The sequence below is a fragment of the Hypanus sabinus genome, chromosome X1 (genome assembly GCF_030144855.1).
Source record: "Hypanus sabinus isolate sHypSab1 chromosome X1, sHypSab1.hap1, whole genome shotgun sequence".
Lineage (NCBI taxonomy): Eukaryota > Metazoa > Chordata > Chondrichthyes > Myliobatiformes > Dasyatidae > Hypanus > Hypanus sabinus.
In genome coordinates, this window is record NC_082738.1 from 4,903,393 (window position 1) to 4,928,124 (window position 24,732).

At 41.1% G+C, this 24,732-nt stretch overlaps 1 protein-coding gene across 3 annotated transcripts in view; it reads left to right on the forward strand.

The window, feature by feature from the left end:
* The window catches only part of arhgap27 (Rho GTPase activating protein 27), a 245,426-nt gene that overhangs the window by 204,278 nt on the left and 16,416 nt on the right, over positions 1 to 24,732 (forward strand). The window contains exons 6-15 of one of the 3 annotated variants that reach the window (XM_059955699.1): positions 2,331 to 2,462; positions 3,955 to 4,041; positions 4,518 to 4,585; positions 6,098 to 6,185; positions 11,098 to 11,202; positions 13,121 to 13,219; positions 14,249 to 14,345; positions 16,023 to 16,151; positions 21,468 to 21,566; positions 24,464 to 24,541. In XM_059955699.1, coding sequence (XP_059811682.1) covers positions 2,331 to 2,462; positions 3,955 to 4,041; positions 4,518 to 4,585; positions 6,098 to 6,185; positions 11,098 to 11,202; positions 13,121 to 13,219; positions 14,249 to 14,345; positions 16,023 to 16,151; positions 21,468 to 21,566; positions 24,464 to 24,541 — 982 coding nt within the window. The remainder of the gene's footprint in view (positions 1 to 2,330; positions 2,463 to 3,954; positions 4,042 to 4,517; positions 4,586 to 6,097; positions 6,186 to 11,097; positions 11,203 to 13,120; positions 13,220 to 14,248; positions 14,346 to 16,022; positions 16,152 to 21,467; positions 21,567 to 24,463; positions 24,542 to 24,732) is intronic. The other 2 variants (XM_059955701.1, XM_059955700.1) reach the window with 2 other exon arrangements.

Consider the following 24,732-nt stretch of genomic DNA (forward strand, 5'->3'; position numbering starts at 1 on the left):
TACCATGCATGTCCTATTTTGATTAGTCCTACCAAAATGTAGCACCTCACACTTCTCAGCATTAAACTCCATCTGCCATCGTTCAGCCCACTCTTCTAACTGGCCTAAATCTTTCTGCAAGCTTTGTAAACCTACTTCATTATCCACAATACCACCTATCTTAGTATCATTTGCATACTTACTAATCCAATTTACCACCCCATCATCCAGATCATTAACGTATATGACAAACAGCAATGGACCCAGTACAGATCCCTGAGGCACACCCCTAGTCACCGGCCTCCAACCTGAGAAACAGTTATCCACCACTACTTTCTGGCATCTCCCATCCAGCCACTGTTGAATCCATTTTACTACTTCAATATTAATAGCTAACGATTGAATCTTCCTAACTAACCTTCCGTGCTGAACCTTGTCACAGGCCTTACTGAAGTCCATATAGACAACATCCACTGCTTTACCCTCGTCAACTTTTCTCGTAACCTCTTCAAAAAATTCAATAAGATTTGTCAAACATGCACAAATCCATGTTGACTATTTTTAATCAGACCCTGTCTATCCAGATAATTATATATACCATCTCTAAGAATACTTTCCATTAATTTACCCACCACTGACGTCAAACTGACAGGCCTATAATTGCTAGGTTTACTCTTAGAACCCTTTTTAAACAATGGAACCACATGAGCAATACGCCAATCCTCTGGCACCATCCCCGTTTCTAATGACATTTGAAATATTTCTGTCAGAGCCCCTGCTATTTCTACACTAACCTCCCTCAAGGTCCTAGGGAATATCCTGTCAGGATCTGGAGATTTATCCACTTTTATATTCCTTAAAAGCGCCAGTACTTCCTCCTCTTTAATCGTCATAGTTTCCATAACTTCCCTACTTGTTTCCCTTACCTTACAATTTTCAATATCTTTCTCCTTAGTGAATACTGAAGAAAAGAAATTGTTCAAAATCTCCCCCATCTTTTTTGGCTCCACACGTAGCTGTCCACTCTGGTTCTCTAAGGGACCAATTTTATCCCTCACTATCCTTTTGCTATTAATATAACTGTAGAAACCCTTTGGATTTATTTTCACCTTACTTGCCAAAGCAACCTCATATCTTTTTTCAGCTTTTCTAATTTATTTCTTAAGTTTCTTCTTATATTCTTTATATTCCTCAAGCACCTCATTTACTCCATGCTGCCTATATTTATTGGAGTTAAAACTGTTTGGCAACAGTCTCCTGTAGCAATTAAGTGGCATAGTGTTCCAAATAAAGGGAATCCCAGCTATTTTCTTGACTAGTTTTTGTTCTTCAGGAGTTGTTCCAAATAAGTGTCTGGTGGATTTAACAAAATAGCCCAATTATCCAAAATCAGCTGTACTCGATTTCAGGACTTGGGATAAGATTTTCCCGGATTATGTATCTGATTCTATGTTCTGGATTTGAGGAGGGATATACTTGCATCAAAGATGGTACAGAGAATGATTTCTGTTTGATTTGGTTGATTTCTGGGATGACATAAAGAGAAAGGTGTTCATCTGCACAGTGGACCTGTACTCATTGGAATTTAGAATGGGAGGTGATGTATTTGAAACATGCAGGGTCTTGAGGAGGATTGATTGAGTGTTTGTTGATGGAATATTTTCCCTAGTTGTGGTATCTAAAACTTCAGGACTCGGGTTTAGAAATAAAGGGTCTTCCATTCCAGAATATGTTGTTTTTCACCTCGTCAGGACATTGTAATTCTCTAGCCAAGAGAGCTATGGTGATGGCTTCATTGAATGTATTCAGTGCAGACAATTGAACTAAAAGGAAGTCAAGGTATGTGGACAAAGTAGGAAAGTAACAAGACTGGCACAGTCTCAATCTTATTGAATGATGGAGCGGACCTCATGGGTCAAATGACATAGTCCAGCTTCAGTTTCTTCTGTTCTTCTAAAGAAAAGTGGGTGGTCACACGTTGGAAAGTAATGGAATTTTTCATAAGTTAGCCAATCATATCCTTGCTATCTCCTTGAGAACTGATTGTATTGTGGGTGAGACAAGGGGTTTGGATGGTGCAGGAGCAGTCAGGTCAGGCTTGAGGAAAGGGGATTGTGGATCTTAGGAGTCCAGTAAAACCTCTTCTAATGAGGAGAACTTGCACTGTTTCACTCCAGGTCTCTGGGTTAGTACATGCAGTTGCTCTTCTTGTATTGTACCTGAAAAGAGGTAACTGCTTCTTTATCCTGTGATGGAGAAACAATCATTTTATAAATGTCTAGATTGTATTTTTATGCATTAACAGCTGGTTGGATTAAGCAGACAATTTAATGCTTTTACCTCTTTCCCAGTATGAAGCTCACTCAAATCGACATAGTGCAGGAAATGGAATCGATCAAGAGGGAAATTTAGTTTTTTCACACTGGCGCCATGGCCAGTCACTGAAAATTGTTCCACCGCTACGCTCTGAACCTGAGGAGAAGGTAAGTGATGAATTGTTCTGTCGGGCTTTGCAGGGTCATAGTCTTGAAGATCCCTTTTGTTTACCACAGTGTCAGTGCTGACATTTCACCTCTAGTACCGGGGTTCATATCCAAACTCATGAGATGAAAATCTTTTCTGACTTCTGGTTTAAACTTGAAATTAGTCCAGCTGGGTTACTTTGCATGGGATCTTGGTCTAGTGATGTGGGTTAGCAGACTAGGGAGTCTCTAACCATCCAATGATATTTGGGGGAGGAGGCAGGTTTGAGTTGGAAATTAAATTTTGGGCATTGGCATTCTTGTCTCCAGTATGGTTGGTGATGGGGTCAATTTAGAGTCAAATTGAAGCATTCTGTATGGACAGCAGTGTGGTTGTTCATATCCAAGCGAACACTAACAAATATTTAAGTGTTTGTTAAAATATTAAGTTTCAGTTGTATTCTACATTATGGAGATATTACACAGGTGTATACAGTACCTTACTAGCACCTTAATGATCCCTGAATCACATTTTCTATAGCAATTAACAATGGGACAGTTGTATTTGGTATTGAGTCTCTCCTATCATAATGAGAACAAAGAGCTGAGATTTTATATGTGAAAATTAATTACAAATCATTCAGTTCACAATCCAAATAATAGTTCCTCTCTGGGCATACAAATGGACGTGAATGTTTTAAAACCTAAATAGCTCAATGAGAGACCCATGCAATATGTTCAAAGCAAAATGTGTATGTTTATTTTTGCATATATTACTTTGATTTATTTTCCCTTCAAATGCTATGGATTGCACAATGGCCAAGATATTTATATGTACATAGAAAATCTAGTCCACAATGACTGTGCTTGTGCCTTATTCTGACTTGTGCTATTTGTGTGGGATTTATTTTATGACATTTTAACCATAAATGCCTCGTGTCTCTTCCCTCCCGTTTTTCTGAAGTAAATTAGGGGCAAAGAAAAACTTCAATGTTACAAAACATTCTCAAAAAGGACCATACAACAGCCAAAGAAGGAATCAATTTTGGAACACAGTTCATATCTGATGTTTTCACATCTGACTTTGCTAAGTGCTGGATATATTTGTACACTTTGGGATCACTGGATTGATTTTCAATCTCAGTCAGTTGTGCTAAATACGCTATGCTTCAGAGAATGAAGTAGATTTTAGAAATGGATTGAAATACGCAGCCAGTGTTGTATTGGCTTTTAGCACAAATGACCAAAGATGATTTTCGATGCTGATGTGTTCAAAAGCTGAGTGAATCCATTATTTCATTCTTGACTTTGTGTAAGGCTCTTCTATGTTTGGTTGAGAGGTGCATCATATCCAATATTGTTGGGGTAAAATGATTTGCAGATTTGGTGAGAATGTTTGGGACCTTCCATTTTGCCCCCTATAAGGTGTTGTGGAATCCCACAAATAAGGGAAAACAGGCAACTGACTGCAAATAAGTTTGAGATTAATTTATTTCTGTTCTGTTTCTTTAAGGCGTTATTCGCTATCCATAGGCGAAATGCGTCTGATTTTAGTGCAGAGCTTGCACTTGGGCACCGTGTTGAAATCCTGCTCCCTCAAGTTAGTGCTTCCTGTTGTCTGTGAGGTCATCTCCTACTTCACACTGATCTACTTGCTGCAATTCCCATAATAGCTTGACGTGCACTTCAGCTCCCCCAGAGTACACTCTTTATGCATGGTGCTTCACTGGTGATCCTGTTGACTGATTACTTTTTATAGTGCTGATTTTCTAACATCTGAAAAGTCTTTTTTTAATTGTGGTCTCCACCTAGTGCCTGGTCCCTTAACACTACCTTGGTGTTGGCTGGAGCTGAGCAGCTTCATCGAAGCTCTGGCTGCTTATAGTAGGATACTCTATAGATATAGCAAACTTCTGTGGGTATTTTCAGTTCTCATTCATCTCCAGCATGTATCTGATTCCTACCTCACTTGTAATGCAGCTATTTACTGGCAGTTTGATGTGCATGGGAAGAGAGCACATAGCTTTGACTTCTCCCTGTGTGTGTTCACATGTGATCCCTCTTTCAATTGTTTAGTCCCAATCACTGGATAAAGCTGGAATTCTAAACAAAGCCAAGGTGGCAGACAACGGGAAGCGCATCAGGTGAGAAATCTTATGCGACTTGCTGTCTTCCCAAGAGGTTTAGTGACATTGCTGTTCTTGAGTTAAATGCGGGCTAAACTCAGAGTTTCAGTTTGCTTATGCGTTAAGTAGGATGTTAATTAAAGCTCTGAAAGGCTGCTTCCTTCCTGCTCATTTCCTCACTTGCAAGTAAAGATTATGTGCAAGTTCACTGTATTAAAGTTTTATGTTGTTTCACCACATGTACCAATTACTCTTTAGAACTTTGGTTTTTTTGGTACCTTCTATTCTGGTGTGATATTTAAGTGAAAAGGGCACATTTTTCTAACTGTTTTTTGGTGGCATTACGGTAATATTAATGTCAGTCTTTTATTAATTACTTTTGCAGCCAACAGGTTTTCTGCCATATTTGAACATCTTACCTTGTATTCACTTTCCTTGTGGTGCTTCAACAACAGATTGAGATAATCCTTTTCTGTCTGTTTCCTTTTGTTAACTTAGTGATTACTTTCTGTATAGTCATGCACTGATGTAGGTCCAGTCGTGCAGTGTTCTGTTAGCAATTAACCACTATTATTGGAGTATCAAGTAGTTAATTGTATAATTCATATTGTTATTACTAGCTGTTGATCCCTTTTTGATTACCCTCTCATTGTCAAAATCTGAGTCCATCTGGCCAATTAAAATGTTTCACCATAGAAGTTTAATGTGAATAATATTGTTTAGATTATCCACCTGATTAAAAATAGGAGACTGGCTTCTTGGTATCTGATCACAGAGTATCTGTGCCACAGTATGTATAAGGGCAATTCCCTTTGAAACATTTGTGTAGAATTTTTTTAAGTAATCATTTGTGCTTCAGTGTGCTTCTTGACCAAACCACTCTCCCATCCTCTCCCAAACATATTGGCTATTATTGGAAATGTGCATTACTTCTCATTGAGAGTCAGCAAAGCCCATTTATATGGATTGTAGGCGTTAATTTCATAGCTTGTTGTTGTCCCAGCATAGTGCAGAAATACTACATTGGTGATTTAGCTCTTGAAGTGCAGAAAGGTGACTTTAAATATTTTCAATTACTGAAAAATCATTTTTGCCATCTGTCAGGATGTTGATTTTGGCTTCCATGTTCTAGATGTACTGTAGGCACCTGCCATTGGAAGGTCTGTACTGGCTGTGCTAACCCATGAAATTAACCTTTATCCATTTAACTACCATGCAGCAAGTTATTCCTGTTCTTGATTACTCTGATTCAAGATTCAAAATAGTTTTTTTCATTCTTCAGTACAGAGTAAACTAGACTGCAGGAAGTCACTGTTCATTCACTGACAAACACTGGCAATGGAACTTTCCTTTTCTTTTCCCCTCAGTCAATCAGTACAGGTCTATGCTTATGCACCTAACAGCTTTTCAAGCAATATTTTACGTAAACGTTAAATTCTTGTCTGTTCATTTGGTTGGAAAATCTACAGTCAGCAAAATGGCTTTGGAGCACGTCCAATCCATTTCACTGATCCTTGGTTTGAATTTCAGGAAGAACTGGGCATCATCCTGGACTGTTCTGCAGGGAGGAATACTGACATTTTACAAAGATCCCAAGAATCAGTCTGCAGGGAGCCTGGTAATAACGTTTAGACTACAATGCCATGACAATCTAATAGAAATAATGAAACTGTGACGGTCATTTGCACCAACTGGGCTGTAAGGTGACAGGGCAGATTGGCAACCATTGTAGAGCTTGCTTGATTATTATTGCATTGAGATCTTTCAATAGATTTAATAACTGACAAAAATGAATTGACTTAATAGGCAATTTTAACATTGGTTGACATCTCCAAGGTGATTCAGGGAGGTCCTGTCACTGCCTGTAAAGAGTTTGGATGTTTTCCCTGTGACCATCTGGGTTTCTGCCAGATGTTCTGGCTTCCTCCCACATTCCAAAGACTTATCGGTTAGTAGGTTAATTGGTCATTGTAAATTGTCTCTGGGTTAGGGTAGGGTTAAGACCATAAGATTTTGGAGCAAAATTAAGCATTTGACCCATTGAGTTTGCTCTGCCATTTCATCATTTTTCTCCTCAGTCCCAATCTCCTGCCTTCTTATCTCTTTCTCCCCCCCCCCCCCTCACCCCGCCATATATCTTAATGCCACGATCAGTCAAGAACCTATCAAACTCTGCCTTAAATATACATAAAGATTTGGCCTCCACGGTCACCTGTGGCAAAGAATTTCACAGATTCACCTCTTTCATCTCTAATTTAAAAGTAGGCCCTCTACTTTAAGGCTGTGTCCTCTTGTCTTAGACACTCCCACCATAGGAAAGATCCTCTCCACATCCACTCTGTCAAGACATTCATCATTCAATAGGTTTCAATGGGGGTCTTTTAAGAGACTCTTGGATAGGTACATGGAGCTTAGAAAAATAGAGGGCTATGTGTAACTCTAGGTAATTTCTAAAGCAAGTACATGTTCGGCTGAAGGGCCTGTATTGTGCTGTAGGTTTTCTATGCTCTATGAGGTCACTCCTCATTCTTCTAAATTCCAGTGAATACGGGCCTAGAGCCATCAAATACACTTCATATGACAAGCCTTTTAGTCCTGGAATCTTCATGAACCTCCTTTGTACACTGTCCAGTTTTAGCACATCCTTTCTAAGATAAATGTCCAAAAACTGCGAACAATGCTCCAAGTGAGGCCTCACAAGTCTCAACGTTACTTCCTTGCATTTATATTCTAGTCCACTTGAAAGGAATGCTAACATCACATTTGCCTTCCTCACCACAGACTCAATGTGAAAATTAACCATTAGAGAATCCTGCACACGGACTCCCAAATCCCTCTGCACCTCAGATTTTTATACTTTCTCTCCATTTAGAAAATAGTCAACCTTTTCATTTATTCTACCAAAGTGTATGACCATACACTTACCGACACTGTATTCCATCTGCCAATTCTTTGCCCATTCTCCTAATTTAAGTTCTTCTGTAGCCTCCCTATTTCCTCAAAACTACCTGCCCCTTCAGCTATCTTCGTATCATCTGTTATCTTTGCAACAGAGCCATCAATTCCATCACCCAAATCCTTGACACATAAAAGAACCTGTCTCAATACAGACCCCTACAGAACCCCTTTATTCCCACTCTTTGCTTCCTGCCAATCAGCCACTGCTTTATCAACAATAGAATCTTTCCTGCAATTCTATGGACTCATAGTTTGTTAAGCAGCCTTGTGTGGCACCTTCTCAAAGGCCTTCTGAAAATCCAAGTACACAACATAAACCAATTCTTGCAACACACACAAAATGCTAGAGGAACTCAGCAGGCCAGGCAGCATCTGGGAAAAGAGTACAGTTGATGTTTCAGCCCAAAACGTCGACTGTAGTCTTTTCCTAGATGCTGCCTGGCCTGTTGAGTTCCTCCAGCATTTTGTGTGTGTTGCTCGGATTTCCAGCATTTGCAGATATTTTCTTGTTTGTGATTAAATGATTCTTCTTTGTCTATCCTGCTTGTTATTTCTTCAAATAATTCCAACAGACTTGTCAGGCAAGATTTTCCCTTGAGGATGCCATGCTGACTACGGCCTATTTTATGTAGTGCCTCCAAGTACTCTGAAACTACAGGCTTAACAATCTTCCCAGCTACTGAGGTCAGACTGTTTCCTTTCTTCTGCCTCTCCCTTCTTTAAGAGTAGAGTGACATTTGCAATTTTCCAATCTTCCAGAACCATTCCAGAAACTAGTGATTCTTGAAAGATCATTACTAATGCCTGCACAATCTCTTCAGCCACCTCTGGGGTGACTTAATGACCTTCAGATATTTGAGTTTCCCAAGAACCTTCTCTCTAGAAATGGCAACTTCATGTCCCCTAACACCTGGAACTTCCACCATACTGGTGTCTTCACCATCAATGAAGACTGATGCAAAATACTTATTCAGTTCGGCTGCCATTTCCTTGTCACCCCACCACTACCACTCCAGCATTTTTTCCCAGTGGTCTGATATCCACTCATGCCTCGCTTATACACTTATGTATCTGAAAAAACTTTGAGTGTCCTCTTTAATATTATTGGTATTCCATCTTTACCTTCTTACTGACTTTTTTTAGTTGCCTTCTGTTGGTTCATATAAGCTTCCTAAACCCCTAACTTCCCAGTAATTTTTGCTCTATTTAATGCCCTCTCTTTGGTTTTTATATTGGCTTTGACTTCCCTTATTAGCCATGGTTGCATCTTGCCTTTAGAACTTTTACTTCCTCCTTCGGATGTATGTATCCTACACCTTCCAAAAATTCCAGAAATTTCCTGCCAGTGCTGCTCTGTCATCATCCCTGCCAGTGTTCTTTTCCAGTTAATTCTCACCAACTCCTTTCTCGTGCCTCAACCCCTGTTAAATGAAGGGTTGCTGGGTAGTGTAGCACAATGTGCCAAAGGGCCCAACTCCATATCGTATCCCAGTAATAAATGGATGCTGCAGAGAGACTAAAAATGGCTTGATGGTTGGGGTGGACCTGGTGAATAAAAGCTTTGTTCCTGTGTTACATCTCTTTGTGACTTTGTATTTTAACTGGACAAAGGAAGACCATTTAAAAAGGCCATGATCAAGCACACGTGACCAAGATAGGTGAGACATTGCCTTCCAGGCTGGAAGAAGGGAGCAAGATTTTGCAAAAGGTTGGAATTGGAATAGACCTACTGAAGGAGAAGGGTATATAGGATTTAGAACATTGTAGGAATAAGTAAGGTGACAAATATAATTATAAGCACAATCTGAGGTATTTGGTACTGAAAGCTGTACTTTGAATAAACTGCAGCATACAGAGAATGAGCAATGGAAGAGTTGAGATGCAGAGTGCCCAGTGCCCAATTGAATAATTGCATCTTGCACTTCCTCTCCGTGGGCTTCCATCTGCTTTCACTTAAAAGACCATTAATCTTCACCCCTTAAATATGGCACTTCTCAGCTAGACATGTCAACTCAACATACCCACCCCACTGCATGTTCCAGGTATGTGCTCCACCTTTCCCACCACAGTGATGTCATTTCTTGGGAGAGGCCAACAATCTGAATGAGTCATTGTACTTTGTAGGATTGTGTATGATGAGTAATGTTGAATGACTGCCATTGAGCATATCCAACTTTCATTTAGTTGTGATCAGTTGTCCTTCTCACGCCACGCACTCTCAAAGTTCAAAGTAAATTTTGTTATTAAATTACATATATGTCACCATATACAACTCTTGAATTTATTTTCTGGTGAGGATACTCAATAAGTCTAGAGAATAATAACTATAAAAGAATCAGTGAAAGGCTGCCCAACTAGGACAATCAACCAGAAGACAACAAACTGTGCAAATGCAAATAAATAAATAAATAAATAAATAAATAGCCAATAAATATTGAGAACATGAGATGAAGTGTCCTTAAATGTGAGTCGACTGGTTTTGAGAATTGTTGAATGATGGGGCAAGTGAGGTTGAGTGAAGTTATCCCCACTGCTTCAAGAACCTAATGGTTGAGTGGTAATAACTGTGCCTAAATCTCATGGTGTGGGTCCTGAGGCTTCTGTACCACCTTCCTGATGGCAGCAGTGAGAAGAGAGCATGTTCTGGATGGTGGGGGTTCCCTGATGATGGATGCTGCTTTCCTTCGATAACACTCTATGTAGATATGCTCAGTGGCGGGGAAGGTTTTACCTGTGATGGACTGGGCTGTATCCACTAACCTTTTATAGGAGTTCCCATTCGAGGGCTTTAGTGTTTCCATACCAGGCTGTGATGCAGCCAGTTAATATACTCTCCACTACACATCGATAGAAGTTTGTCAAAGTTTTAGATGTCATGCAAATCTTCACGAACTCCCAAGGAAGTGGAGGTGCTGCTGTGTTTTCTTTGTAATTGCACTTAGGCACTGGGCCCAGGATGGGTCCTCTGAATTAATAACACTAAGGAATTCAAAGTTGCTGACCCTTTGCACCTCTGACCCTTGCTCTCTCCCTTCCACCCAGCCACCTGCCCTCCATCCAGCTCTTCAAGTTACACCACCCCAGCAACCCACGCTAAACCTGATTAACCCTAACCTAATCACAGTCATTGGACTGTGGGAGGAAACCCATGCATTCCACGTGGAGGCCGTACAAACTCCTTACAGAGAACGCCAAGATTGAACTCTGAATTCCAGCCCGAGCTGTAATAACATCACACTAACTGCAATGCTACCGTGGCACCTGTATTATCGATGCCAAACTTGGTAGCTATTTCAATGCAATGCTTTTACTTTAAATCAATTATTTTAAAAAGTGATCCCAAATTGAAACTATGTAATATAAGCATCTCTCTGAAAACCAAGTTACCACATCATTCCACAACAATGGGAATGATGGCAACGACCTTGGTAGATTATTTAAAGCAATAGGTATGAGATTTGAGTGTTATGCATACACTATGCTGTTTTTGTTAGTGTATTTTATGAAACGATTAGTAGGATACCAGTAGCTGAATTCAGCATCTTTCACTTTTCATGTTTCTCTCTGCCCAGAAACAGGCAATTGGTCAGATTGTACCTGAATATACAGTTGAACTGAAAGGAGCAACAATTGGATGGGCAGGAAAGGACAAATCCAGCAAAAAGAACGTGTTAGAGGTGAGAACGAGAATCCTTGAAATAGTTGATGCAGACTATCGATTTCTCATTGGATTACCTTCCCAAGAATAGGCATAAAATTGTTGGCAGCATGAAGAAGGAAAAATTAAAATGAGATCATTTTCAATTGTTACGCAGAGACTAATATCTTCACTCAGTGATGTCAATGTTTGTCTTGCATTGTCAGGCTTATTCTGAAATAGTTCCTTACATGGTACTTCTATCAATTTGGCCTTGGAGTACTTTATATAAAACAAGATCTATTACTTTAATGGAGGCATCAGCCTATTTAAATGACAGTTTTCTTTTAAATGGTGAGGAAATTTAAACAACTATATTCAGCACATCCATTGGTATCCTCCAATGTCAAAGTCAAGTGTATTGTCATATGCACAAGTGTAATGAAAGGCCCTACTGCAATATCACAGGCACACAGCATCAGGTAAGGAGCATTCACCAGAAAAACAAATTATACCCAAGTTTTACAAGAATGGACACAATTAGAACAAAAATCAAACAATGTGTAACTAGGGGTTCCCAAACTTTTTATGCCATTAACCATAGGCCCCAGGTTGGAAACCTCTGGGTTTGCCATTCTCGCTGAGTAAAATATCCAAATTCTGTTAATTTTCATGATTAGTATCATTTTAAGTAGACTACTGAATCTACAAAAGAAACTGTAGGTATAAAATATCCATATAATCCTAATTGCCCTATCTGACCTCAGCTAAAGTGTGTTGAAACCTTAAAACCCCTTTGACATGCTTTTTAAGGGTTTACCTGTAAGAGTGAAACAGGGTCATCACTTGTTTTACATTGCTGTGTTTCTTTGCCCATGGGATAGAAGGTGGTTTCCATTTAACTAGCACCTGGCTGTAGGTTTGGCCTGTTCTCTCTCACCAGATGACAGTTAATTTGAATGCTATCTTTCTTTTTGCCTCTGGACATTGCCGGCTGTCCCGAAACTCAATAGATCAAATTTGTGTCAAACACTTGCTTCCCATTGGGTTAAATCCACTTCTTATCACAAAAGGAGCCACTCACAGATAGGAGGCAAAATTCAGCCACTAATTCTCCAATTCGATGTTTCTGGGTGTATTGAGTGAAGGAGCTTGTAATTGCTGGAAAACTACTTTGAAAGGTTTGGGAACAGGAATATTTCTACAGAAGGATAAATAATATCAAACGAGTCTCTTATTTCCCTACAAAGTAGGGAACTTGGTCTATTAGTTATATGCTGATTCTCAGAACCTTCCCAGCAACACAATCTCACACAGGCCCATTGACACCCCTATTTTTCCCTTCACTCACCTACACTAGGTGCATTGATAGTGACCTGCTGATTAATTACAGAGGGCAAAATTAAACCTGCTTGGAGCTGTGAGACAGCAGAACCACCTGCCATGCTTCTGTGCTTCCATCCATTTTGGGCAGTGATATTGCAAGATGTAATTCAACGCAACATACATCAAGTGCTGGAGGAACTCAACAGGTCAGACAACATCCATGGAAATGAACAAACAGTCAATGCTTTAGGCTGAGAGCCTTCATCAGTACTGAAAAAATAGCAAGTTATGTTTTTTTTAAATCTCAAGCCTCTCTTCTCCTCCCCTGATAATGTAGTGGCAGAGTTCTACCGCTGATCAGAGTCTTGACTACTCTCGATTTTTATGAATGCTTAAAGAAGAAGCTGGCCTTGGCAGCAGTTCTCGTGTTCCAAAAGTAATTAAAATTTAAAATATATATATATACTGTATATAATGGAGTGTAGGGTTTTCAGAATGGTCAATTGTGAAATCCTTCACAGTGATTAGGGTGTGGGGATTTCATCTGCTACAGTTGTGTGCTCAACCCATTTATCCCGTAATGCATCTGGTTTTGTCTGCTGTGTATGTTAAAAGTATACTTTTATTTTCAGTTGAAAACAAGAGGGGGTTCGGAGTACCTTATACAATATGATACAGAATCCGTCATTGGAGACTGGTACAAGATGATCAATGAGAGTATCTTTCAACTGGTATGTGCCCATAAGCAAAACAAGATTATATTTATATGTAGTAGAGTGAGTGCTATTCTAAGCAGGGAATATCTGTTAGGACAGACATTGAATGAGTTTATTTAAATGCATAATACCCACTGAACTTTAATGCTACACAATGAGTCTTACTTGCCCAGAGAAGGTTGTTGCAGGGGGAGAGGGGAAGGAGGAATAACTATCCTCAGCCATTAAAATCCACATGTTCTGGTGATGAAAGTTCTCCCAAGATGCTGTTATAACATTTTAAGTAATGAGGAGGACAAGCAGTGACATACTGTATGTCTTGAAGCATAGTTAGCACGTGGTGTTTCCATATTCAGGTGGCAGGTGGAGATGTGTCTCTACCAAAGGAGGTGTAAGATGCTCCTTCCCACCACTAGCCTGTAAGTCACTCTTGGGCAAGGTGTAGCACCTGCTTGGCTCCCCAATCAGAGTCATGTGAATCCATGGGGGCAGGTGGTGAATGGTCTTATGAGCAGCTGGTACATTTCACAAGTCCTGGTTATGCGACCACTGATACCAGACAGACAATCTCTGAAGAGTATTGATAATGGCTGGGGTCACCCGTCTTGTAAAGACACTGTCCAGAAGAAGGCGATGTCAAATCAATTGTGCAGAAACATTTGACAAGAGCAATTGTGGCCAAAGGACCATGATCACACGACACAGCACATAACAAACAGATATTTCCATATATCTACTGCCCTTGAACCCCTGGTGTTGCAAGTCTAATCTTTGGGAAGTTTTTCTTTCTCAAATGAATTAAAATGTTTTTTTTGTCTGTTTCATCTCTTTTGCGTTTTATGTCCATATATTGTATGCGGTGTTTCTGATTGTATGATGTTAGTGAAATATGAAAATGAATATAGTGGGTATAATGAGTAAAATGCATTCACATCCAAGCTCCTATTCCACTAATTCCTACTTAAAACAACCTGTAATATGCATTTGAAATGGGTTCTGCACTATGCAAATATTTTATCATTAATCATTTGATTTGCCTTTAAGATGGACACAGTGAGTACAGATGAAGTTGATTCTGCTTATGATATAGCTGCTCCGGAGAAGCTCAACAACAAAGAGAAGGATGAGAAGCAAAGTCGCTGTAAGTTTCTGGATAACTTTGAGGTGCTTATTTACGTGTCATCAGTGATACAAAAGAATAATATCAAATGGAATAGGACACATTGGACAAAATAAATTTAGTCACAAATGCTCTGAGACCTAGTCCTGTAAGTAACATCTCTGAGAAAAGAGTGATAAAAACTTTCAATCTTGCCTTGTGTGCAGAAGGCTGAAAAAGTGGTCCTGGATTTGCTCAAAGCTTAAAGTAGCCCATTGTATATCTCCAACACCAAAACTATGCTCCCTGTTGCTCTTGGTAACCAGGTATAGGACGGTCAGCAACTTTAGGCCAATCTGAGCCAGAGCAGAGACCATTGGGGGCAGACCCTAACTGACAGCTTGAAAGGTGAAGTTAAACTGTTCTGGAATAGCAGTTGCGATGCTGGTATTCACAAGGTCACCTGGGCTGGGTGCTTCCTTGAATTCTAGAGAAACTAGAAAGCATCTGGAAATGTTCATTTTGATGGTAGGGCGGGGGAAGGGTTGAGTGACATATCAACTTTCAATGTGATTGAATTCACATTATCATATAATTAACAGAAATCTATTGTTCAAATATTATGGGATTTAATCCCTAGCTTTTGTCACACCACCATAACAAATTTTATGGGAATTGGACAATTTTCAAAGATAAACAAATAATGGTGAAGTTATCTTGTGTAGACATGAAGCAGCTCCTCTTCCTCTTTTTCCCTCACACCCCAGCACCACCCACCCCATTACATGCTTCCCTCCCCAGTATTCACTATATGTTTGTCTCCCTGCTGTCTTCCCATGACTACATTTCTTATTTCCTCAAAGTTAACTCAGTGGCTTGACTCATGGTAATCTGCCCCAGCTTTCATTTGCGGGACAATGTTTTCCAACCATTTGGATCTCTGAGTTAAATCCCAGTTCAGGGATTTTAAAATCTAAACTGCCACTCCAATGTCTTCTCAAGTGTTCCATTGAAGGAGATACTGGCATAGAGCCCTTTGGCCCAACTCATCCTTGCCAACTGCAATCCCTATCGATGCTAATGTCATTTCCTGCATTTGACCCACATATCTCTATTCAATTCGAGTCCATGTGCCTGACACATTGATGGATTATCCATACCTAGGGATATAAAAGGGACAGTGGTATTATTCAAAGAAAGGGGTTGGTAATTTTCTTTGAGTCATGGTAAATATTCGTCAGTATATTTCACTAACTTGTTATCAGTGCACTGGTCATTGGTGTTGTGGGATTTTGCCATGTGGCTGTTGCTGCCACTGTAATGCATTAACTGTGAACTTGGGGAAATACTTCATTGGCAACGGAACAAGCCTTGAAGCCATCGAAGCCCTGATTGCAAATCTGCAGTGCTGGCCAATCAATAAATACAGAGAAGTGTATTTAGGAGAAGTGGTGAACGAAGGACATAAACTAACATTGGTTTAAAGAGGACAGTGAAGGAGAGGAGAGATGATTGTGCCACGTGGCATTAAGGTCTAGACTGTCTGAAAGGCAGTGACAGAAGCCTTCAAATATATGAATAAGAGAATGTGCAAGTCTGTGGTCAGAGCAGTGGAACACAGCATCACATTTTGCTGTTGCAGACTGCTGAAACTTGGTGAATTTTATTGCATACAATTCTGCTGGTATTGATTCATTGATTTTCATCTCCTCACATCAGTTAGCTTGAAGAACCCTGGGGTCAATACTACTGAAACTGCAGACACCAAGAAGGTGAAAACCAAATTAAAAAAGTTCCTACAGCGGAGACCCACACTGCAGTCTGTGAGGGAGAAAGGTTATATTCAAGGTAAGGCTCAGAGTACTGCTGAAGAACAGCAACTGATGGAGGTCACTGGGCAATTTTCACTTATCAGCCATTTTGTTTTAAATCAGAATCAGGTTTAATATAACTGGCATATGTCATAAAATTTGCATTGCAGCGGCAGTATATTGCAATATATTAAAATAAAAAAAACTATAAATTACAGTAAGATTGTGAGATTCCATCTGTTGTAAACCTATTGCGACAACAGGCAAATTGCACTGGGTCCTGGTCCTTGCTTCGGGAGGAGTTGGTTCTGGCCATGACCAACCTCTCAAAGCACTTCATCACAGTAGATGCGAGTGCAACAGGGTGATAGTCATCGTGGCAGATCAGCCTGCTCTTCTTGGGCACTGGTATGATTGTCGTCCTTTTGAAGCAGGTGGGAACCCCCCTACTGCAGCAGTGAGAGATTGAAGATGTCCTTCATCACTCCTCCTACTAGTTGCTTGGCACAGATTTTCAGTTTCCTATCAGGGCCTGCTGCCTTGCAAGTGTTCACCCTCTTGAAAGATGTTCTGAGTTCGGCCACCCTTCAGAGGTCATAGGGTCATCAGATGCTGCAGGGATTTGCACAGGTGTCATTTTATTCTCTTTTTCCAAGCGTGCATAAAAAGGGTTGAGCTCATGATGTTAAGTTTACAAACCCTGCTAGAGCTGACATACGTCCAATTCTGTTTTTAACTTCAACCTAAATTGTTTTTTTTGCTCTTAAAATGACCTTCCATAAGTTTTACCTGGACTTCTCCTATAGTTCTGGATCACCAGTCTTGAATATCACAGATCTAACCCTCAGCAGGCTATCAATCTCCAGGCTCATCCACGGCTTTTGTTTTGGATATGTCCGTTATCTTTTTGAAGGTACCGCACATCTCATCCACACAGGTCTTGATGAAGTTGGTGATAACTGTGGTGTATTCATTCAGATTGGAAAGTGAATCCCTGAATATTGCCCAGTCCACGGATTCAAAGCAGTCCTGTAAGAGCTCCTATGCCACCCCTGACCATAGTTTCCTGGTCCTCACCACTGGTGCTGGCTGTATGCCGGGAGTAGAAGTCCAGCCAGGTGATCGGACTTCTCAAAGTGTGAGCGTGGGACGGCACGGTAAGTGTTCTTGATGGTGGTATAACGTTGGTCAAGTGTGCTGGCTCCTCTGGTTCCACAGGTGATATGTTGGTGGTATCTGTCCAGAGATCTCAAGCTGGCCTGGTTGAAATCCCCCACAATGATGGGGAAGGCATCAGGGTATGCTGTTTCATGAGAGCTGATCCCGGTGCTCAGCTCCCCCAGTGCCTGACTGACGTTGGCCAGAGGTGGAATGTACACCACTAACAAGATGATAGCGGAAAACTCCCTTGGCAGATAAAATGGACGACATTTGACCACTAGATGTTCCAGGGTGGGTGAGTAGGATTGCGATAATACCACACTGTCTGTGCACCTTGATGAGTTAATCATGATGCATACTCCACCTCCTCTATCTTTAAAAGACTGAGCTGTCCAGTCTTTGTGATCAATGGCAGAGGCCCCCAGGCTGCAGCATTGTGTCTAAAATGCCAGGGGATAGCCATGTTTACATGAAGTAAAATACATAGCAGTCCTTGATGTCTCTCGGGTACTGCAACCTTGCTCTGAGATCTTTAGTTTTATTTTCCAGAGATGATACATTGGCTAGCAGGAAAGACAGGAGCAGAGGGTCTGAGGGCTCTATGTTTCATCGTACTTGCAAACTAGCTTGCCTTCCACGCTTCGTTTTCCTTAAAGGGTAACTATGCTCGTGTCCTGAGTTTGCTGTCTGGAGGCCACCGATTTTTGAGGATTGATGGATTTTTTAATTGTCTTAAAATTATATTGCTTACTTGTGCCTGTGTGGTGAACTACATATATCTGTCTGGACACGCCCCTCTGCTGACTGCTCCTGTGGCTCCTCCCACAGACCCTGTATAAAGGCGATTGGAGGCACTGCTCCTCCCTCAGTCTCCAGGATGTTGTGTGGTGGTCTCTTGCAGCTAATAAAAGCATATCGTTCGCCTCCCATCTCAGAGAGTTATTGATGGTGCATCAGCCTGTGACTGTGGATTTCAGCTGTAATTGTCCTAAATGGGAATATTTGATGATTCTCATTGGAGCTGCACACGGAGTCACCACTTATCAGCAACATCTTATTAAATACTGAAGTATCCCAGCCACAATTTGCTCATGGTTTCTAAGCCTGGTAGAAGAATGTCCTGCGATCACTTTGACACTAACCTGAACTTCATGCTTTTACCATATTGCAGGTTAAGCAAGATGCATCTGCTTTAGGACAGGAAGCCCCAAGGATAATTGTTCTGCATGGTGTTGCATTCCTGTTTGTTCTCTAAAGAAATGTATTGTCTGCATAATGCTGCAGTAAGCTGATAATCAGCAATGGACATCCTGTTTCCACTGGGTGAACAAACCACAGGAAAATATAGATAGCGGTGAGGATTGCAGAAAGCAAATTATGCAAATATCTGTGCATCTATTCCTAGTTCATAGTTCAAATTTAATTGTCATACAACCATACCCATAATGCAGCCAAACAAAACAGTGTTACTCTGGGGCCAAGATGCAATGCATAGTACCAATGGTCACACAAAGCACAAGGCACAAATGAGATAGCACGCACATAAAAAATATCAATAAAATACACTCTCACAAAAATATATAGTCCAAATCCCTGAGTCCGGGAATGTTGTAGAAATCTGCAGCAAAACACAATACTGATTGTACTCTTCTGAGCAAGCACTGGGGGCAGCATCAACACCAGCTTGGACACAGAGCCTCACCACTCCATTGGAGCATTCTGACTCTGCCTCTCTCACGGGCGGCTGTAAACAGGCAACACTGTGGCTTGAGACCTAGTCCCCACTATGAATGAGGCCATGCAACTCGCCCACTGTCTGCCCCTGCTGTCCGCCAATAAAGTAGTGAATCAGACTTGCAGCATTCCACATTAACAATGTCCAATAGGGTCTTGTGATTACAAGAAAAGCAACTAAGATGATTATTTGCTGTTAGACTGCACACTGTTGCCTCTGATCCAGGCAGCAGTATGGTCCACACAATATATAACTCTTCAGCACTCATTCCTACTTGTGTGCCTCTGTGCTCATAATAGCTGTTGTGCAGTGAGGTGTGATTCAACGTACCAAATGTGAGCGATGAAGTGTGCATTTCACTGGCAGCTGCTGAAAAATCAAAAGAGAAAATAGCAATTGTTTGATGGAGGAAATGTTACATTATATTAAGGAAATGTTGGTGGAGTTCTGGTCTCAATGATTTCATTGGCAACTCTGGAACATCTGGACAGTAAAGCTGTGTTAGTTAGCATGCCCTTTATCAACTACAGCTCGTCATTCAATACTGACGTACCCCTCAAAACTAATCGTTTCAAGAACTTGACCTCAGTACATTCTCTTGCAATTGGATCCTCTATTTCCTCACTTGCAGACCCTAGTCAGTTTGGATTGGCAACAACATCTCCTCCACAATCTCCATCAGCACAGGTACACCACCAGGCTGTGTGCTTTGCTCTCTACTCTACTCACTTTACACTTATGACTGTGAGGCTAAGCACAGCTCCAATGCCAGATTTAAGTCTGCTGACAACACCCCTGTCGTTGACCAAATCAAACATGGCGGTGAATCAGCATATAGGAGGGAGAGTGAAAATCTGGCTGAGTGGTGCCACAATAACAACCTGTCACTCAACATCAAGACAAGTAGCTGATTGTTAACTTCAGGAAGAGAAAGCAGGAGGTCCATGGGCCAGTCCTCATCGGGGATCAGAGGTGGAGAGGGTCAGCAACTTTGAAATTACTTGGTGTTATCATTTCAGAGGACCTGTCTTGGGCCCAGCATGTAAATGCCATAACAAAGAAAGCTCAGAAACACCTCTACTTTCTTTGATGTTTGTGAAGATTTGGCATGTCATCTAAAACTTCTATAGATGTGTGTTGGAGTGTATATTGACTGGTTGCATCACGGCCTGGTATGGAAACACCAATGCATTTGAATGAAAAAGTCTTCAAAAAGTAATGGATATGGCTCAGTCCATCATGGGTAAAACCTGCCCTACCATTGAGCACATCTACACAGAGTGCTGTCGCAGGAAAGCAGCATCCATCATCAAGGGTCCCCACCATCCAGACCATGCACTTTTCTCGCTGCTGCCATCAGGAAGAAGGCACTGGTGCCCCTCAGGACCCACACCACCAGGTTTAAGAACAGATACTACCCCTCAACAAACAGGCTCTTGGTCAACCGAAGGGATAATTTCACTAAGTCCAGCACTGAACTGTTCCCACAACCTATGGACTCATTTTGAAGGACTCTTTTTCTCATGTTCTCGATATTTATTGCTTATTTATTTATTATTATTTTTCTTCTTGTTTTTTTTGTTTCTTTGTATTTACTGTGAATGTTTGCAAGGAGATGAATTTCAGGGTTGTAAATGGTAATGTGTATGTACTTTGATAATAAATTTACTTTGAACTTTGGTGGTTTTCAGTGAGTGACCAGTTTAGTCACTTATGAGATATTCTTTTCTGATGGATGCGCAAGAGACTGCTTGTGCTGGAATCCAAAGCAACACGTGATCTACTGGAGGAACTCAGCAGGTTGAGTAGTATCTGTGCGAGGATGTTCTGGGTTGAAACCCTGCATCAGAACTACCCTTCACTCTATCCAGTACTGATTGATTGCACAATCAGCAGAAGAATTTGAATATCACTGCAATGCCATGTGAATGTGATGGTCTACATTATATGCTATCCATGATAACATAATCAACTCTACCATTATGCATGCTTTTCTTAATATATTGGTTGTTAATATAGATTACCATTTGGCCTAATGACATAGACTAAGTGGGCTGAATGGCCTCTTTCACAGTTCACTGAGCAATCCCATTAACTAATATGTTTTAGTGCACCTTATGCCATTGGTATATTGGTGTGTCTATATTGCCAGTGTTAATGTAACCATGCATATTATCATGAATACTCTGTCCATATGAGTTTTAGACTGAGGAAAAAAATACATCTTCGTTAATGTTTTTAGAGCTGAATACATTTGTATTCTGAATCTAGATGCAGACTGAATAGATATACATTGGGCTTGCTAAACTCACCTGACTAAAAGGCCATTCTTCCACTGGTATACGTCTAGAGTTTTCAGCTCACTCTTTGTAATTCTGCTCACTTTGGTCGGTTATGAGCAGTAAGGTGAATGAGGTTCTCTGTCATTCAGTGCCGTGTGTGGTTTTCATTTTCCAGACCAGATATTTGGCTGCAATCTGGTGGACCTGTGTCGGAGGGAGGGCACCACCGTGCCACGCTTTGTATTGAAATGCATTCAAGCCGTAGAGAATCGAGGTAATATTCCATTGCTGATATGTCGAGGTACACATCTCAGACCAGTTGCTACCCAAAGAATACAATTTCATGTCCATTCTCCATGGTTACTCCTCATCACCCAATGACACAAATGATGGGGGGAAAATGCCCTGCTTTTCTCTTCTATGCAATCATCTCTTTGATCTTCCCCATTCATAAAATGTTAGCATCTGTATAATTTTTGCTTATAATTAATTCTCTAAGCCTTTGCTTTCCACGCATTTCTTGTCTACTCTGGATTTTACTTTCACTTGCTCATTAAAAACAGTCAGCCCCTCAGAACTGCTCTGCCATTCAATAAGATCATGGTTAATCTAATCTTTGCCTCAACACTACCCTCCTACTCCCTTGTAGTTCAAAGGTCTGTCACTCTCTGACTCTGCAGCTCTTCGCGGTACAAAATTCAAAAGAGTTTTGGCTCACTGTGAGAAGAAATTCCCTTCCATTTCCATCTTAAATGGAAATACATTATTCTGCAACTGTACCCTGTTATTTCAAGGTACTCCCACAAGACAAAACATCCTCTCAGCACCCTTTCTGTCAATAAACCCCCCCACCCCTAGAATTGTACTGAAGTGTGCAAGATCACCTGCTTTTCTGGAACTCCGATGAATACAGGTCAACCTTTGCTTCCTTTTATACATCAATCTGTTCATCCCAGGAATCAAGCAGTGAACTTTCTCTGCACCACCTTTAGAACACCTCGAGCATATCCTTAAAAACAGAGCAAGGCTTTACACAGGCATGGTGTCAGCAGCACTCCAAGGTTGTATCAAATCCTCCCTACTCTTTGCAACGAAGGTGAACATTCCATTGAACTTCCTAATTGCTGTTATCTGCCTGCTGACCATTTGTGTTCACAGAAACAAACTGGAGGAAATGAGTAGGTCAGGTAGTATCTGTGAAGGCAAGGGGCTGACTGATACCTCATATTGAGATCCTGCATTAGAACTGAAAGTGTGGAGAGTTGCGGGAGAGCAGAGGTAGAACCTGAAATGAAGGGATGATGGTCAGATAGACCCAGATATTCCAGGAACTGGCTAGTTTGTTGAATTAATACATAAGCCATTGAATCCTCTCTGTCCTTTGGGCTTGGGAGTGATGCTGGGAAATAGGATCTGATGAGGAGGCTGAGAAAGTACTGTGTGGGCCATAAGAGAGCAGGTAATATCTGAGATGCATGAAACCATTGCTTCTAGTCTGTTTCATGTTCTCACCTGGCTTGCAAATAGCTTGACCGCAGGCAGACCCTCTGGCACACAGATCTCCACAACACAGGTGGTGTAGCAGCAGAGAGGAGTGTCAGAACCATGCTGAGTGAAACCCACACATTTGCTGCCAATGTGGCCAGCAAGAAATGGCTAAGGATTTAACAGCGTGAACTCCAGAGAGAGCCAGACGTGGGTTGGAAAGGAAACCAGAGTGGAGATGTATTTGGGTGAGTGAGAGTTACCAATGCACAGACAAATGTGGCGTTGCTTATGTGATGCTGTCAGCTAAGAGAGATCCAATAATTAATGGAAGCTAAATGTCAGGCATATCTTCCACATAATTCTCATGTAGTCTTACACAGTCCCTAGATCAGAGTCCAAGTAGAGACTTGCTGATTCTAGAATGTATATCATGGGGAAGTAAAGTGGTGGCTGTGTTCTTAACAGCACTTTTCTGCCCAGTGAGCCTAGTACCCTGAAGCATAGTGATCATCTCCATATCTCAAGTGCAGGTTCAATTGTCGTTCAACCATACACATGAATACAGCCAACCAAAACAGTGTTCCTCTGGTACCAGGGTGCAATACATGGTGCCAAGCATCAGATACAGTGCATATAGCACATATGATAGGCGACAAACATAGTTACAAAAAAAAAAGTAATAGGATAGCCCAAGCCCCTGAGTGTCCTGGCCTGTAGATTAATGATGCATGGGATGTTGTCCCAGAGCCACATTTCTGCAAGAACAAGCGCGCACAATTCCTCATTTCGCGCAATTGCAGCTGCGGCAAATGCAATCCAGCTTGTCTTCTACCAAGTGAACACTGGAAAGCCACACTAAAAACCCAGTATGGATTCCAGTGACACACAGCCAGCTCTGGCGTCATCTTCCCCGGTGGCCGCAACAGGCAACCCGGAGGCACGACGGCCTGGTCCGCGCAACAAACGAGGCCAAGCCATCGGTCTCACCAATAAACTAGTGAATCGGGCTTGCAGTGTACTATATTACCAAAGTCCAACAAGGTCTTGTGAACACAACAGGAACATCCAAAACAATCACTGGCACTGTCCATTGGACCGCACACCCCTCTCTGGTACCTTTTTCCCTGGGTGGCTGAAGTAGGCTGCAACCCAGTGCACAACAAGTCCAGCTCCATAGATGTCCAGCAACTCCTGGCTGCAATCAGCTGACCCACTAACTGGCTTAAAGAGAGCTCATATGTGATTTTAAATTTAAAATTACTAAAAGAATTTTTGAGATGCATAGAGCTTAAGATTACAATGAGCATTTGGGGCAAGTCGCATGGATGCTATGAAGGTGAGAGAGGGAGGGGGGGGGAAGCAAGGGGACTGGAAATGGGGAGGGAGAGAAAATAGAAGATTATAATGATAGGATGGGAGAGCCCTTGCATGAAGTATTAATAACAGGATGAATTAGTTGAACTGAATTATCCTTCTCTGTATTGTCTGGTCAAAGTATTCTCTGTGTCATTGCAGGATCTACTGCTAATGATCTTGTATGTAATGATTTGATACTAATGTAATTTCATGATACTATTGCCTCCTAATAGCCATGTTTGAAACCACTATTTTCTCAACGCAATTCTGGTTGAGTATGAACCATGTAAAAGTTAATTAATGACTTTCCCTCTCTTTGTGCCATAGGTTTGGATATCGATGGTTTATACCGAGTCAGTGGGAATCTGGCTATCATCCAGAAGCTACGATTCAAAGTCAATCACGGTAAGGGCCATCTTAATTTGAAGAGTTTGTTCACATGATAGTGGTCTGTGTCTATGCAGTTAACCTGGTAAATACCTTAAGATTGGTTTGAAGGAGTAGTAGGAAACAAGATCAGATCAAGTTTGGGTTTTTAGAGATTCAGCATGGTGATAGGCCCTTATGGCACAATGGGTCCATGGTGCACAATTACA